Source organism: Folsomia candida, unplaced genomic scaffold (genome assembly GCF_002217175.1).
Source record: "Folsomia candida strain VU population unplaced genomic scaffold, ASM221717v1 Fcan01_Sc044, whole genome shotgun sequence".
NCBI classification, from domain to species: domain Eukaryota; kingdom Metazoa; phylum Arthropoda; class Collembola; order Entomobryomorpha; family Isotomidae; genus Folsomia; species Folsomia candida.
The window spans coordinates 539,729-557,372 of NW_019091236.1; the positions used below are offsets into that span (position 1 = coordinate 539,729).

General features: G+C 36.7%; 2 protein-coding genes across 3 annotated transcripts; one reads left to right on the plus strand and one right to left on the minus strand.

The window, feature by feature from the left end:
* The first annotated feature begins 7,190 nt into the window (after positions 1-7,190).
* Positions 7,191-11,401, plus strand: LOC110861698 (cyclopropane-fatty-acyl-phospholipid synthase). 2 transcript variants are annotated; one of them, XM_022110822.2, is made up of 5 exons: positions 7,191-7,271; positions 7,851-7,980; positions 8,086-8,507; positions 9,480-9,896; positions 10,557-11,401. In XM_022110822.2, the coding sequence occupies exons 2-5, from the start codon at positions 7,949-7,951 to the stop codon at positions 10,925-10,927; spliced, it is 1,242 nt and encodes a 413-aa protein (XP_021966514.1). In that variant the 5' UTR covers positions 7,191-7,271; positions 7,851-7,948; the 3' UTR covers positions 10,928-11,401. The 2 variants fall into 2 exon arrangements, with proteins under 2 accessions (XP_021966514.1, XP_035700785.1); XM_035844892.1 differs by lacking the exon at positions 7,191-7,271 and adding an exon at positions 7,291-7,526.
* Positions 11,156-14,872, minus strand: LOC118433203. The gene is made up of 5 exons (XM_035844893.1): positions 14,709-14,872; positions 14,537-14,622; positions 13,849-14,462; positions 11,447-12,002; positions 11,156-11,368 (listed from the first exon to the last, which is right to left on the minus strand). Exons 2-5 carry the CDS (start codon positions 14,573-14,575, stop codon positions 11,345-11,347), a joined length of 1,233 nt encoding a protein of 410 aa, XP_035700786.1. The 5' UTR covers positions 14,576-14,622; positions 14,709-14,872; the 3' UTR covers positions 11,156-11,344.
* Positions 14,873-17,644: the final 2,772 nt, after the last annotated feature.

Here is a 17,644-nt window from a genome sequence, read left to right on the forward strand (position 1 = left end):
TGCATAAAGTGTGTCATTATACTTATCACGGGGACTGCATAAAGTGTGTCATTATACTTATCACGGGACTGTGCATAAAGTGTGTCATTTTACTTATCACGGGGATTGCATAAAGTGTGTCATTATACTTATCAAGGGGATTGCATAAAGTGTGTCATTTTACTTATCACGGGGACTGTGCATAAAGTGTGTCATTATACTTATCACGGGGATTGCATAAAGTGTGTCATTTTACTTATCACGGGGACTGTGCATAAAGTGTGTCATTATACTTATCAAGGGGATTGCATAAAGTGTGTCATTTTACTTATCACGGGGACTGTGCATAAAGTGTGTCATTATACTTATCACGGGGACTGTGCATAAAGTGTGTCATTATACTTATCACGGGGACTGTGCATAAAGTGTGTCATTTTACTTATCACGGGGACTGTGCATAAAGTGTGTCATTATACTTATCAAGGGGATTGCATAAAGTGTGTCATTATACTTATCAAGGGGATTGCATAAAGTGTGTCATTTTACTTATCACGGGGACTGTGCATAAAGTGTGTCATTATACTTATCACGGGGACTGTGCATAAAGTGTGTCATTATACTTATCACGGGGACTGCATAAAGTGTGTCATTATACTTATCACGGGACTGTGCATAAAGTGTGTCATTTTACTTATCACGGGGATTGCATAAAGTGTGTCATTATACTTATCAAGGGGATTGCATAAAGTGTGTCATTTTACTTATCACGGGGACTGTGCATAAAGTGTGTCATTATACTTATCACGGGGATTGCATAAAGTGTGTCATTTTACTTATCACGGGGACTGTGCATAAAGTGTGTCATTATACTTATCAAGGGGATTGCATAAAGTGTGTCATTTTACTTATCACGGGGACTGTGCATAAAGTGTGTCATTATACTTATCACGGGGACTGTGCATAAAGTGTGTCATTATACTTATCACGGGGACTGTGCATAAAGTGTGTCATTTTACTTATCACGGGGACTGTGCATAAAGTGTGTCATTATACTTATCAAGGGGATTGCATAAAGTGTGTCATTTTACTTATCACGGGGACTGTGCATAAAGTGTGTCATTATACTTATCACGGGGACTGTGCATAAAGTGTGTCATTATACTTATCACGGGGACTGTGCATAAAGTGTGTCATTTTACTTATCACGGGGACTGTGCATAAAGTGTGTCATTATACTTATCAAGGGGATTGCATAAAGTGTGTCATTATACTTATCAAGGGGATTGCATAAAGTGTGTCATTTTACTTATCACGGGGACTGTGCATAAAGTGTGTCATTATACTTATCACGGGGACTGTGCATAAAGTGTGTCATTATACTTATCACGGGGACTGCATAAAGTGTGTCATTATACTTATCACGGGACTGTGCATAAAGTGTGTCATTTTACTTATCACGGGGATTGCATAAAGTGTGTCATTATACTTATCAAGGGGATTGCATAAAGTGTGTCATTTTACTTATCACGGGGACTGTGCATAAAGTGTGTCATTATACTTATCACGGGGATTGCATAAAGTGTGTCATTTTACTTATCACGGGGACTGTGCATAAAGTGTGTCATTATACTTATCAAGGGGATTGCATAAAGTGTGTCATTTTACTTATCACGGGGACTGTGCATAAAGTGTGTCATTATACTTATCACGGGGACTGTGCATAAAGTGTGTCATTATACTTATCACGGGGACTGTGCATAAAGTGTGTCATTTTACTTATCACGGGGACTGTGCATAAAGTGTGTCATTATACTTATCAAGGGGATTGCATAAAGTGTGTCATTTTACTTATCACGGGGACTGTGCATAAAGTGTGTCATTATACTTATCAAGGGGATTGCATAAAGTGTGTCATTTTACTTATCACGGGGACTGTGCATAAAGTGTGTCATTATACTTATCACGGGGATTGCATAAAGTGTGTCATTTTACTTATCACGGGGACTGTGCATAAAGTGTGTCATTATACTTATCAAGGGGATTGCATAAAGTGTGTCATTTTACTTATCACGGGGACTGTGCATAAAGTGTGTCATTATACTTATCACGGGGACTGTGCATAAAGTGTGTCATTATACTTATCACGGGGACTGTGCATAAAGTGTGTCATTTTACTTATCACGGGGACTGTGCATAAAGTGTGTCATTATACTTATCAAGGGATTGCATAAAGTGTGTCATTTTACTTATCACGGGGACTGTGCATAAAGTGTGTCATTATACTTATCACGGGGACTGTGCATAAAGTGTGTCATTATACTTATCACGGGGACTGTGCATAAAGTGTGTCATTTTACTTATCACGGGGACTGTGCATAAAGTGTGTCATTATACTTATCAAGGGGATTGCATAAAGTGTGTCATTATACTTATCAAGGGGATTGCATAAAGTGTGTCATTATACTTATCACGGGGACTGCATAAAGTGTGTCATTATACTTATCGCGGGGACTGTGCATAATAATGACATGCACTTATACAGGGACTGTGCAAGAATAAAGTAAGGTGACTAAAACAACGGTCCGTTCACGTGAAATGTAACAAAATTGACACAAAGAAATGTGACAAAATTTCCACAAGGGTCCGTTTACAGGAAATGGGACAAAATTTCCACAAGGTTGCGTTCACAGGAAATGTGACAAAATTTCCACAGGGGTTCATTCACGGGAACAAGGACCATTTTTCTCCACGAGACCGTTCAAATGAAATGCGAGATGTCTCCACGAGACTGTTCACGTCGATAATGTCCCAAAGTTACCACATGAATGACTCCATTGTTAAAGGGGATCATATTTCTTTATAATTCCGTCAACGTTAACAGGGAATATGAATTATGACATCAATGGCGCGAATTTTGATCACATTTTGACCACAGCTTTCAATATGAACTGACAAAATCTCCTTTTAAGGGTTTGTTCATGTACACATTTGACCTTAGGGTTTAAGGATCAATCTAGGGCCCATTATAATGGGCCGAAACACTAGTAAAGATAGAGACAAAGGTTTTACATGATTTTTAGTACTATTTGTCATCAAATTATTGTGCTTATAAATTCAAATGTATCTAAGCTCAAATATATGATCAGACTGATTTTTTTTTGTTTATGTATTGTCGCATAGCGCGTCACGTCAGGTATCGCCGAAAGTTTTCTTCTCATTTAATAAGGCGGGCATTCGTACGGTCAGATTTACGCATACGTAAATGTCCCAGTTTTGATGAAGCGGTCGTTTTTTTAAATTGCCAAAAAACTACCCCACCCCAAATTATTATTAATTGTCTAAACGGGAAGATTTTACATGGCACGTAAATATGAACATACATATTTAAATACTCTCCATCCATACAGGATTAACCTTTTACAGAAATTGAGAATTAACGTTCACTTGTATGCGGGTTTTCAATTTGAATTGTTGTGTCTCATCTTTCCCATCTTCCATATGTTCAAATGGCGATTTTGAAACTTATTCATCTCCCTGGGTTGTTTACAATATGAAGATTTCAATGCACATAAAAATCGATAATTTTTAGGTCTACAAAGTTACGACTCTAGAATTTTGATTTTTTTCTTCCATGAGGAAATATTTAAATATGAAACAGATGAAAAATAATAAGTAAAAACTAAATATTTTCTCATTGAAGAAAAAAGTCGTAACTTTGTAGACCTAAAAATTATCCATTTTTAGGTGCATACTGACGCATACAATGCCACCTTAAGAGAAACTACGCCACTACCGTCAGGCTCAGGAGAATTTTACTTCTGCTGAAAAGGCAATTTGAAACTTATAGTGGCGCAGTTTGTGTGAATTCTCAATTTCTGTAAAAGTTCAATCCTACGTGGAAAGAGTACTTACTAAATTCTCTCGTTCTTCCTCAAACGCTGCAGATGTTGGTAGAATATCCCCATGACGATATTTAATTTCCAATTAATTTGCTCAATCAATAATTCAAATAATTTGCAAATTTGCGTCTCTAATTTTTTTTTTCAAAATTTTGCATAATTTGTCCAAAAATTTTAAAATGTGTTCAAAATTTGTTTTCAAACAAGCTTTCATACTTTTTTAATTTGAATAATATCTGAAGACAGCATGTGCTCGACCTGACCGTTCAGTGGCCGACCTCTCCCGCTGGAACCCGATGCATCGGGGTGGTCATACATAAATATGTACATACCCTCGGCACAAATATCATCACAACTTGACAAAAAATGAATCTTACAAGTAAATTCCTTCCGTTTGTTGGACAAGTCAGTCATGCGTGCTCATCCATCTTGGTATTGGTGTCGGTCCCCAACTCTTTGGACAGCTCGGTATGTACATACATATGTTCACTCTTAGCAAAATGGTATGGAATCATCACCAAACGCAGTGCATGTATGACTTACCCGGAGCCGTGATAACGCATCGTGAAAAATATACACCGTTGTGGTGACGAAAACTCACCACTTGGAATCAAACTATTATGTACCAACCCGGGGAGAAATTATCACCAAATCAACACCATCACGGAGTACATACATAAATATATGACTTCACCACTTTGCTAAGAGTGTTCCCGTGTAAGTCATTTCGTTTCGTATTCATGTCATCTCACCTGCATGAAGGTGAGATGAGATCTATCTCACTTTATCTCATTTCTACCCTGCAAAGTAGACATGAGAACAAGGCTTTGTCCAGAACACATTCAGTAATAAATAAACGATAAATGGTAAAGAAACCGAGACACGTGTATGCCTCAAGGTTGGGTTTGTCCACAATCTTCCCAGGGCTACGGTATAAGGTCAGGTAGATACCACATATGTATTTCGCAACCTCAGACTTGTTACCAACCAACGAACTACATAAATAAATATGCACATTCGCACGTAGTCGTGAGAAGTTGCTCTGACCTCGAAGTGGCGATACAAGTAATGAAGCATTTGCATTAGTGGTCACCTTGATAAGATAAGCGAAATTATTGACAAATTGAAAACTGGCTTGACTGCAGTGGTAGACTGGACGGAGCGAAACGGCATGAAATTAAATCTGGGGAAGAGTCAATTAATTATATTTGGTAGTGCCGCAAATCTGAATAAAGTGGGTCAGATTACCATTGACATTGGTGGAGTCAGAATAGTGAGCCAAGACCAGATAAGAAGTCTTGGGCTCATTTTGGACTCCAAGATGTCATAGTATAACCACATAAATGCTCTATCCCGGAAATTCCACTATGTAATATATCCTCTGAAACCCATAATGACACGGAGGAACATCATATTGGTGTTTAATGCATGCTTAATTTCACTTGTAAACTATATGATTATGGTATGGGGGTCCTCGTGTGCAAAAAATTTGACAATAATCGAAAGAGGTTTGCGGCATGTTGCTAGGTTTATTTTAGATCGGAAAATGTATGAACCGATATGTAACGTAATGCAAAACGAACTAAAATGGTTGTTACCTAAGCAAAACTATTATTACAGATCTAAATATATGTTTTTTATATTCACTGCAGTGCAGAATAACGAAATTCCATTTTTTGAAGGTTTTATTAAAAAATGCATGTCTTTCTATAGATATCCAACAAGATCGGCTCTTAATTTGACAGGAAACTTCTGTCCAAAAAACAAAATTGGCGAGAGGAGTATACATTTTAACCCTGTTATTGCATGGAATACTCTTCCGTTAGACATAAGAAATTGTACGGACAAGAAGACTTTCAGAGCTAAATTAAGGAACCATATTTTTAAAAACATGAATATACTCTGAATATATTCACTGTACACAATTACGAAATTTTTATATGACAGTACACTGTAATAGATATTTTTATATTATCCGATTTATTAAATTATATGACAAGTTTTTACCAATTTATGTGATGTAAATTGCGATTATGTCAGGCATAACGAGCTTTGTAAAGAAGCGAGCTTGATTAATAATAAATAAAAAATAAAATAAATAAGTACTGGTTTACGCAAATATGTAAATGTCTACGTAGTTAATTGTATAACTTGTTATTTTATTGAGGCGAAACAAGCACCTTTCTGAAAAGAAAAGAAAAGGGGAAAAGATTGTGGGAATTGATTGTTCTTGTGGGAAAGATTGCTACACGGATGAGGTCTCGTAAATATGTATGTACCCTGCTCGGAAACTTTGTTGCCCAGCGAGAGGAAAACACTCTAAAAGATAACGTTACACTTTAAATCATCTGGTAATAAACATTAACGAAGAGCATTTATTACCGAAGAGCATTTACAGAAGAGTATCGAGTATTTATATGACTCTGCCAAAGTGGCAATGATAAGTTGTACGGTGTGGTAAAGTTTTACCACCATGGTAACGAATTTTTACTACCTGGTAAAATAGTATGGCCAAATTTATTACCGAGAATTCATTATCTTCGTGACTTTTCCGGATTATTAAGAGTGTACCCTTTTCAAGTGGACATAAGTCTGAATTCGTTATTGAGTAAATTATACGAAATCAATGGTTCGCACCCTTTATCCAAGAAATCTAGTATTAAAATAATACCATGTGGTATTCGTGATGACTTATGACTCTACCGATGTGGGATTGATAAGCAGCTAAGCTTATGGTAGCTAATACCGTGTAGTAATAACCTGGTATTAAAGTTGTGGTCTTTCATTAGGAAATTTTTACGGAGCGGTATGTATGTACAATTTTAATACTAACAATGCGATCGTGTGAAGTGTAACCCTCAGATTTGGTTGAAATTTCGAAATTATGTGGTCCATGTCAATAAAACCAACGTTTCTTGAGGCAGTTTGTGCAATGGTCAGAATTTGGCAAAATATTTGAGGTTAAAGTTGAAAAACGGTCGATTTTTAGCACGCGGAAGAAGAAAACTCAACTTCCGTTCTCTTCAAGTGCTAAAACTTGCACATTTTTCAAGGATAACCTCAAATATTTTGCCAAATTCTTACCATCGCACAAACTCCCTTGAGAAACATTGGTTGTATTGACATGGACAACATAATTTCGAAATTTCAACCAAATCGGAGGGTTACACTTCACATCATCGCATTGTAAGTGGGATCAACTTTTATAACAAGAAATCGATACCCACATGACTACATACTTATACCAGATTTCTAAGAGTGCACAAAATATCTAAATACGTAAATGTGTAAGTGTGTATCATTGTTACTGAATTGTGTTTAGTCTTCGGTTTGGCTTGGACAAGGGAGAAGCATAATATTACGCAGTCTACATAAATATTCGAAGTCACGTAGGTATGGAAATTTAGAGACTGGCGCAGTAATAACTTAGGCAGACCTGGGCCAATCCAGATTAGGGATTCGTCATCCGGATTGGGATTAGTAGATCACTCACTAATTAATAATCCAAGCTTTAAAAATAATTTCTAATACCAAATCAAAATTATTCAAATCAACTCAACAAAATATTTATTGCAAAATTAATCCAAAATCTGGATTGGTCATAAATCTTATCAGAGTGTGTGAAGCTTAATTCCCCGAGTTTTACTGGTTTGGGAACGTCCATATATTACCTCATGATTTTAGTGATTGGGAGGTTTAGGTCCTTCTCTCTTTTCCCCGCGCTAAAATTCCATATCCCTTAATGTTTTCGTGGCGTGGGTAAATTTTGTGTAACATACACAGAGGTGTGAAAAAAAGGCGATTTTTGCATTACGTAATTTATGAACGTTCAGATATCTTAAAAACACCCTCCCCACACCCACCTTGATACATTAAGGGGTACGGAATTTTAACATGGGCAAGATAGGAAGACCTAAACCACACCCCCATCAAAATGATCACGTAATATATGGACGTTCCCTTAATACTTAGGGTACACACATACTCCACACACTGACGGATACCGGCGTTTTAAGAAGGAGGCCGAAGTTCAAACAGGAATTTTGAAATAGGACTCATCATCAAAAAACATGAACGTGATTCTGAACACGGTGGAAGACATGTAAATAAATTATAAATGAGCCAAATTAATTCAACACCCTTTACATACATGAACGATATCAGTGTAAAATTGCATAATGTATGTATCCCTCCCCCTCTGAAATAGATTCGTCACGGTCAGCGTCCCACTTTACGATACTATCGTCCCAATTTTTCGTAAAGTCCGGTTCTTCATCTTGCTCCCGTTTACCCCGATTTTGAAGCTGATCACGGACCATGCCTTCGCCCGGATCGGGGTTACGCTCGACTCCGACATGAAATCACACCCGGACATGGTTATCCTGGATAAGCGATTCTACGCAAGGTTATGGTCCGATCAGCTGATCGGTTTGGAGGAAATGTACGTCGACGAGTGGTGGAAGACGGAAAATATCCAACTTTTGTTTGACAAGATTATAACCGTTATTGACAAACATCGGTGGTTTTTCAAGTTCCACATCGCCCACTGGGAGGGAAGGTTTAGATGGGGCTTTTTGAACACGGGGCGGGCCGGGCACAACTTCAAAGCGGCGGAGGAATATGAACTACGTGAGAGTCTTTTGTAGTTAGATAATTTCCGATCTCAAATTACTCCAATGCTTAAAACTTGGCAATTTTTCTAGTGAAACTAAATCCTGCTCCAGCTTCTGCAAACTAAAAAAGTGGTGCAAAGTGACAACAAAATCCGTATCGTCGGACTAATTCCGAAAGGGCCAAACTGCAGTCGATGCTTAATTCCGAAATGGCCAAAGTGCAAGCGATATTTAATTCCGAAAGGGCCTAAGTACACAAAAAAAACTATTGAAAAGACCTAACTGCATTTTCAATATAACTACATATGTAACCGCAATCCCTGAAACTGGGAATATTTAATTTTGAAAATTTTAACCTTACGATTGTCTCGACCGACCTTTAGTATTGGACTACTATGGTAGAATTTTAAAAATTAAATATTCACAGATTCAGGGATTGCGGTTATATATGCAGTTGTATTGAAAATGCAGTTAGGTCTTTTCAATAGCTTTTCTAATGTACTTAGGCCCTTTCGGAATTAAATATCGCTTGCACTTTGGCCCTTTCGGAATTAAGCATCGACTGCACTTTGGCCCTTTCGGAATTATGTATCATCTGCACTTTGGCCCTTTCGGAATTAGTTCGACGGTATGTGTTATACCCAATTATGCCAGTGCATTACGGACGACTTGGGTAAAATCATAACAAAAATTGTGCAGAGTTGTGTGTGTGTGTGTGTTACCAGTTGAACTTGGGGCTGGGATCTCACATTACCCCAAATGGGCTCAATTTACCCCAAACCCGTCTAGACGGGCTATTAAACTTGTTAGGGTATAACGCAGATCGACTTCGTTGCCACCTTGCCTTACTTTTTCAGTTAACAAAACTTAGGGCAGGATTTGGTTTCACTCCAACATTTTGCAAACTTTTTAGGCAGAATTGGAATGATTTGACATCGGGGATGTACAATTTTATTAATTTGATTGTTTACAATGGTTATTTATGTAGCTGTCGAGTACTTCAAACTTCTCACCGACAAGGAGCACATGCAACACTCGGCCGGCTACTATGTCAACGGGGCGACCACGTATGCCGCCTCGCAGGTCGAGAAGCTCAAACTGATCGCGTCGAAACTTGAGCTCAAAGCGGGAATGACGCTGCTCGATGTCGGCTGTGGGTTTGGCGGTCTAGCCAAATTCATGGCGGACCGTCACGGGGTCAGTGCCGTGGGGGTCACGATTTGCGAATCGATGTCAAAGGCAGCCAGGAATCACTGCATTGGGAGCAAAGTTACCATTAAGCATCAACATTGGCGGGAAATGGAGGGGAAATTTGACCGCATTACGATCATTGAAATGTTGGAACACGTTGGGAAACAGAATTATGATGAGTTCTTTAGAAAAATAGAATCCCTCCTCAAACCTGGTGAGTTAATATGTTGTTTTACCTTACTCTAAAATATATAGGAAGTAATTTAATGTCTCTCCAAAACAATGGGAATCACCCTCCAAATACTTAAGAAGTTACCTAAGTGGAAAGCAACCTCTTATGCTCAAAATTTTACCTCCTGTTTAATGGAAGGAGCCTCTCATTTTGCATTCCTTTCATCGTTACAATGCATGTGACTAAATAAGGGGCGTAAGTGGTGTATCATAAGTACCTCCAAATCAATATCAAATTGTTTTTGCCCTTGGAAAAATCTGGGTAAAATTGACATGTCACATTGCCTTATAAAGTTTACCAGCACAGCTGGTGACCTTTGTGTCACCTTCAAGTCAGCTTTATATAGAGGTCAGGATTTAATTCGGGCTACAACATTTATGGGACAGACAGACAGCCGGACGGACAGACACACCTAACGATCTTATAAAGGGCTTACACCCCTTAACAATGACACCATGACTCTCTCACCCCGACGCTACAGTTTAGGTACAAAACCATAGTTAAAATTCGCGTTCTGGTAATTTTGTTTCTAAACGAAAAATACAAATAATCCGATTTAGAAGTTGGCTACCCGGCCAGTTTCCTAAGCCACCGATTCTTCCCGAATTTACCTACAATTTTTCCCAATATTTTTCTTTCCAGGTGGTCGGGTTTTACTTCAACATTACGCCATGGACCCTGGGACTCTGCACTTTACCGAATTTATCTGTAAATATCAATTCGGTCAGGTGTACTTCCCCGATTTCGCCGAGTTCGTTTCTCCGTGTTCCCGCTACTTCCGGATCTCCAACGTTCAGGACTTTTCCTTGGACGCAGAAGGATGCGGGCACCACTTTATCGGCATGATAGAAGATAATCGGGCCGAGTTGGAGGCCTTGGTGGGACCCAGGGTTGTAAGGGCCCTCCGAACCTCGTATGCGGAAGCCCTTGCCAATTCTAAGATCAGGAGCGTCATGATCTACCAGACCGTCCTGGTCGGAAAGGATGACCGGACCCGGGTACCGGTCCAGTAATCCAAATCGATAAGGCGTTAAACAAAATTCGCCCTAGATAATTTAGTGAAAATTAAAATTTCAAAGTTAAATTAAAGAAAATTACTGAATTATTTTTTTCTTAAATTAGGAAAATTAAAAAGTTAAAAAATAATAGGAAGAATCCACCACGGGGTTTGAAAGCTTCTGACTTTGCAGTTATATTTGTTTAAAAAGGCTTGAATAAAGGTTCCATTGTAAAATTTCCCATTTTTTAGGACAATTTTTTTATTGACTTAAAAAAATGTTCCCAAAAATTCAAATATACTATATTGCAAAACCTGTAATGTTGCAAATAACAATTTGGCAATGTAACAAATGGTAACTCGTGAACGATTTTATAACCAAGTTCTTCATCTCTTCAATTACTTGAATGTGACAAGTTACTCCTCAAGACGCTTACGTTTTGTATGTAACGATTATCTGGAAATATACATAAATAAGCCAAAATCCATATTTAAACTTGCAGGATAAGTAAAAATACTTTAAATTTCCGCTCACCGAATCTCTCGCATTATGAAAAACATCGCATAATCGTTTATAAAAGGCTAACTTTTCCTCTTCATCCCGCACATCGTCAACGTCAATTTCCACTTTTTTGACCGAATTGGCAATCAGAATTTGATTTTCTTTCGACGGAAGAAATGGCACGTGCAATAAATCCGTGCAGACATGTAAACTTTCCAAACTCGGGAAACAAACGTTATAATCAAGTTGTAACCAGTTTCTTATCACGGGTCTATCGCGAAACTCAATATTTTCAAAAGTTGTGGGGTGACAGACCCGGAAACTTTTGAGGGTTGGAAGGAATGGGAATCCCCACTTCACTTTTTCACACCCATCCGGCCAAGCCATATCGATATCGAGTTTTTCCAAATTGAGGGAATGTTTCTCGAGCAATTTGTACAGCATTAGGGGCAGTCTACTCAAGTATTGATCATACGCATCAAAGGAAACCTGATGGAAGGCAAGTCTTCTTAAAGGGGCTGGAATTTTAGTGATGTATTTTAGCATTTTGGCGTCCAATTGTCCCGTTAATTCCAAGCAATTAAGTGATCTAATTAAAATAATTAAGAAAAAGTGAGGCACATTTTCACCTAGATTACTGAATATCAGTATGGTCCATGTCAGAAAGGGGCCATGTATAAGACATGAGTAATTTTCGGGAAATTTTGTACCCCTACCACCACCAGTATGAGCTATTCGATCCAAGGTATAATAAACATGGGTAGGATAGGTTGCCTTAACCCCTCCCCCCTTCAATCCTTCACATGATTTATGTACAGTCCCTAACGAAGTCCTCTGCTCAATTGTTCAATTGTTACGTTACGTCACGCCACAGATATTAATACGTTTGAAAATTTCGATAGAATTGTCACAAACTTGACAAATGCCAATGACTAAATCATATTTTCAATAAAAATAATTATAATTATTTTTGGAGAGGTTATCTGGTATAAATATATGCCAGATAACCTCTCCAATTTCTAAGTGACTTCCTCTTTAAGGTACCAGATCCGTAATGTCCTTAGAAACCCTTGGGGGTACTTCGGCCCAGATTTTCTAAGCATTGGTTGGTGGTAGACGTTTTTTTCCAAAATAAAAATTATTTCAAATTTTATCAGGATTTTTTCTAAATTTTTTCCAATATGATCATATCATCAGTTCTCATGCAAAACGACAAATAGTAAAGCAAGACTTTGTTTAGTTAGTACACGCTAGCGTTTGATCCACTGCTCCGATCGACCGTATGAATAGATCAAAATGACCACCATTAGTTTTCGAATTTAGAGTGGTGGGTCAAAATTGAAGAAAAATGGACACCTGATTTATTTAATAATTTAGATAATACGAATTTTTTTACTGAAACTTTCATATCAATCGTGGGTGAAATAGACCCACAATGTTTCTGAGACTGAGAAGTGACCAATACATTATGACCCAATCTTTAGCTAATTTTTGCAAAAAGAACGGATTTTTTATAATTATCACAAATGGCAGTAGGAGTGTTTGAACGTGTGAAAAAATGGTGTTGCTATGAAGGGCGCACATAAGTTCTCAAATTCTCAAATTCTCAAAATTTTCCACCATTCTCTAATCTACACTGGAATACTAAAATTTATTTATCAATTTATTGAACTCATGATAACTTACTTATGCTTGTACATATATGATTGTACCTTCATGGGCCCGTAAGCGGCCTCAAAATGATAGAAATAAATATTCATTCATTCATTCATTCATTCATGAAGGGCGCACACAATTTAACTAAAAGCTGGAGAGCAAAAATTATGCAAAAGAGTAAAACTATGAGAATTTTGTATACAATTATTGATATCACAGTTTACAAAAAAAAGTACAATGGTAAGCCGCAGGGTAAAAAAAACACATCACAAGCTCGACATCTTCGGAGCAAAAGAGCTGCACACCTTCAGCTTCAACTGCAAAACTCCAAAGTACCGAGCGTGAGAACAATAGCATCTACAATTGCATTGGAAAACCTCCTCAAAATTACAACTTCTCATTCAGAATTTAGGCGAATTGCGATGCAGGCATTACAGGAAAAGAAGTTGAAAGCAGCAGCAAAAAATAACTAAATATCTATTGTATTTAGGAGCAATTATGTAATTTCTGTTTAGAATAATATGCTTATTGCTTGTATAATTTGGTCATATTGTGATACGATAAATTAATTTGTTATTCCGGTCAATAGTCGTCATTTTCAAGTACATACTCACTCTCAATGAAATCTAAATTTCACATTCTTCTGCATATCAGAAAAAAATGCCAGAAAATATGTTGCTATCAAGTAGATTTCAGTTTCTCGTACATTATAAATCTGGTACCCTAACATAGATCATAGGTCGAGAATAAACAAATACACATATTACGAAACTACTTACCGCGGAAAATTCGGCAGGAATCCCATCTTTCCAATTTCATATAACTGAGCACAATTAATCTTGAGATATTCCAACTTTGGCATAGCTTCCGTAATCATTTGGCCAATTCTTTCTAGAAGAAGAACATCATTCTCTCTCCGGTCCCAGATATCCCACAGAATTAGTTTTCTTAATTCTGAAAAAATCCTGCCACGAAGGAATGGGAAATAATCCATATCGTGTCTCCATTCAAACCTTAATTTCTTCAGAGTCGGGGCTGAATTCAGTACAATTTCGTCACAAAGGCCTTTCTGCCACTGTTCTGCTTTGTACACCTGGACAAAAATGGACCTGAGAAATCCCACCGGGGGAAAGATTTTGAGGTCCACTGGAGGCAGGGTGTATTCCAGTGGATTGAGAATCTCCAGGTGGACATTGTCCTCACAGAATTTCATTTTTTGGACGACACCGTCCCACATCTTGAGAGGATTCGTATCATTTTCAGGATAAAGTCGAATTTTTATCGTTGTCCTTTCCTTTAGCGTGGGGGTAGCACTGTAATTCCACGATTTGCAGACTAGTCGACACTGTTTTATGTCCTTGGTCCCAAGGAATTTGCAAAGATTAGGAATTACCTTCGAAGTGGGAAAAATAAATAATAAATTCAAAAGTGTGTTCAAATTCAAAGTTTCTGAGCTTCTTGTCTTACATCAGGAATAAGAACAGGTGCAGAATGAGTTCCAGTCATTGTGCTATTTTCTTCAGTGGAGTATGATAAGATTTTTCATGTCCCCCCTGCAAAAAGTGTATAGTAATGCAAACATTGTGTAAATAATGCACTTATGTATGTATTTTCGGAAAGCACAGGATACTCGGCTCACCTCAGATTTTTCCTTCCACATGATTACACGATAACAGTCAATGAATTAAACGTATATTTAGCTTATGTAAATATAATACGGGTGTAATTTTTATTTATTGTATACTGAAATTTAATTCGTGTCTTGGAAAAAATATACAGACAGTATGGAACAGATGACATACATACATACGTATGCATGTAAATATGTACATATGTATGTCTGTGATGACGACCAAATCACATGGCAGGAATTGTGTATGTCGAGATGATGTGACGAGTACGACCACGTACGTACATAGATAAATACGTACATATGAAATTAATCACGTATGTATGTATTTAGCCAGGATTGCTGCTGCCTTAACCCCACCATCACTTCATATCTGGACTTTTTCAGCCGTATTTTCAGTTAAATCAAACCCCCATTTATATATTTGGAAATAATAGGTACAATTATTTTGCAAAACGCACCAAACGCAAATTACCAAACTGACCTCTAAATTCAGAAAAGTTGTTATAAACTTCAGAATAATTTTATCAGAGATTCCTAGTTATATTGGACCAAATTTAGACGGTAAAAATGCTGAAAACACTATTTCACTGTCTACTACTGTACACTCTTAGCAAATTTTAAACCAAATCAACACAATCCGGAGTGCATATATGACTTAACCGGATTTGGAATTGATTTAACACGATATTGTGTAAAAATCAAAAGGTTCCCCAGACAGTGTTGATTTGTCACAATGCAGTGTAATACGTATACCGGCTAGGATATAAGCATTTAACTCTGTACAATGATGAAATAATTCTATTTGGAGTAAAGCTACTGTTATTTTGTAAATATATGTACACGAAGTTGTGTTGATTTTATTCCGGCCCGGAATAAACATGATACGCAATTGTGTCGAATAAACACTACAATTTAATGAATTTTACTCCGAATTGAATTGATTTCTACACAGGGTTATGTCAACAAAGATTACCAATTTTTATTGAATTTTACAGTTTTACGTCAAATAGGCAATACAATATAAAAAAACCAACAATAATAATGTAATAATTACAAGTGATGTCTTAACACTAAATATAAAGAATCCGATTTACAATTTCGTTGTATTTCAAAACAATCGTGTATAACTAAATCGTTTACGTTAACTAAAATATATACGTCAATTTTAGGTTCTAATTTATATGCAAAGTAATGTCTCTCAAAATATTTGACATCATATATTTTAAGGAGCAAAAGACAAATATTTTCATTGGATATAATAAATTCTGAAATCATTCCAAATTTTGGAAAGACATTTCCTATTTCATAACAAACAAAATATCCCTGTTTATAATTGTACTCGCGGAACCAAATCTGATTTGTAGTAAATATAATTGTATTAGCATCACAATTTTTGTAAGCCTCGCAAAGTCTTAAATTCTCAATTAAGTCAAATGAATCGTGAAATTGAGAAAGTTTAGCGGAAATAATATTATCTGCTTTTAAATCGGGACTTTTATCACGGGAATGTAGACAATGAGACATGAATTGTTGATGACGCATAGCTAGAGAAAAGCAGACGTTTTTAAAATTTTTAATTTGCGAAGCTAGTTGAGTAAAATAATAATGTTTTGCTTCATATCTCATTGTCCACTGCGAAACTAAAGGACCCGTTTGTTTTATACCATAAGCATAATGAGTCATAAAATGATGCTTCGGAATAAGCCTTTCAGTTGGAAATATTTCACGAAATAGTTTATGATGCGCTATGACTCTGTCATTAAGAAGCTGCAAACTCGCTTGAGAGAATTTCCTACAAAACGCAAGACTCATAATCTCCAAAAGTTGAAGTAAAAGTTCCCAATATTTTTGATGCTCTTCATCTAGAATTAAATCCCCAAGAATTACAGGCAAATGCCTGACTAAGCACCAAGCTTGAGCAGCTTTTTGCCCAATTCTATTACCTGTATCTAAACGAATTGGACTTGGACGGTTTTTACTTTCCAAATTACCGAAATCATGAGTAACTATCCTTTGGTTGACTATTCCAAAGTACAACATCGTAATGAGATGAACTTTTGTAAAACTACCTTAATTTCATATGGCACGACCCCTTCTAATAAATCGTGCATAATATCTACACTAGGAGACTTCAGAAAATCGAAATATTTCAATTCATCAAGTGCATAGGCTGACTGGACACCAAAAGTCTTGTCATGTAAATGTTTCGCGTAATTATTTCTATCCCTAAGGATCATTAAATTGTGATCAAACAAATCCTGGGCTTCTAGTTTTGTGGTACAACAAATTCTACAAAAATTATGAGAATTAAAAGATTCTGTCATGCCTAACAAAGAGTTGGCACCTAAATTGTCGCAAGATAAGCTGCATATTGTTCCATACATTGTCTTATTTTCATTCGTTTGAATTCCATCAATTTCCAATATTTTAAAGTCTCGAATAACAAGTTTTAAGATTTCGCCAATTCCATACTTTTTAGCATCTTCTGTATAAAATAAAGCAAGTAAATAAATTTGACTTAATTTTGAATTTAAATAATCTGGCAAATTTTTTAGAGTAAAGTATAACGCCCCTAGTTTATGGATTCCACGTTTTGAACCCAAAGGGTTAACAGTTTCAAAATCGTCATAAAAAAGTTGAATTTGAAGAGAGTCTGGAAATTTTGAGAACAATAAATTTCTTTTATAAGAGTTCGTGTCACTAAATGTTTCTATAGCGTTGGAATTAATTTTGTTGCTGTTCGCAAAATAATATGAGATCACTTCAGAAGCAACAAGTTGTTTTAAAGTTTTAAGTAATGGAATATACATGAATGTATCGGAAACAATTACTTGTTGCCGCTTATTTTCCTTTATTCTCAATTCAGTTCTGCTACCTAAAGATATTTCTTTCGGCAAAATTATTTGAGAGTTTTTTTCAAACAATTTTTGTCTTTGAAAGGA

Coding starts and splice junctions, on each gene's coding strand:
- LOC110861698 (XM_022110822.2), top strand. CDS start 7,949: ATGAACGTGATTCTGAACACGGTGGAAGACAT. Junction 7,981..8,085: donor CTGAACACGGTGGAAGACAT/GTAAATAAATTA, acceptor CCTCTGAAATAG/ATTCGTCACGGTCAGCGTCC. Junction 9,897..10,556: donor AGAATCCCTCCTCAAACCTG/GTGAGTTAATAT, acceptor TTTTCTTTCCAG/GTGGTCGGGTTTTACTTCAA.
- LOC118433203 (XM_035844893.1), bottom strand. CDS start 14,575: ATGACTGGAACTCATTCTGCACCTGTTCTTATTCCTGAT. Junction 12,003..13,848: donor TTCCTGCCGAATTTTCCGCG/GTAAGTAGTTTC, acceptor TATTTTAATTAG/ATCACTTAATTGCTTGGAAT. Junction 11,369..11,446: donor TTCATAATGCGAGAGATTCG/GTGAGCGGAAAT, acceptor GTATATTTCCAG/ATAATCGTTACATACAAAAC.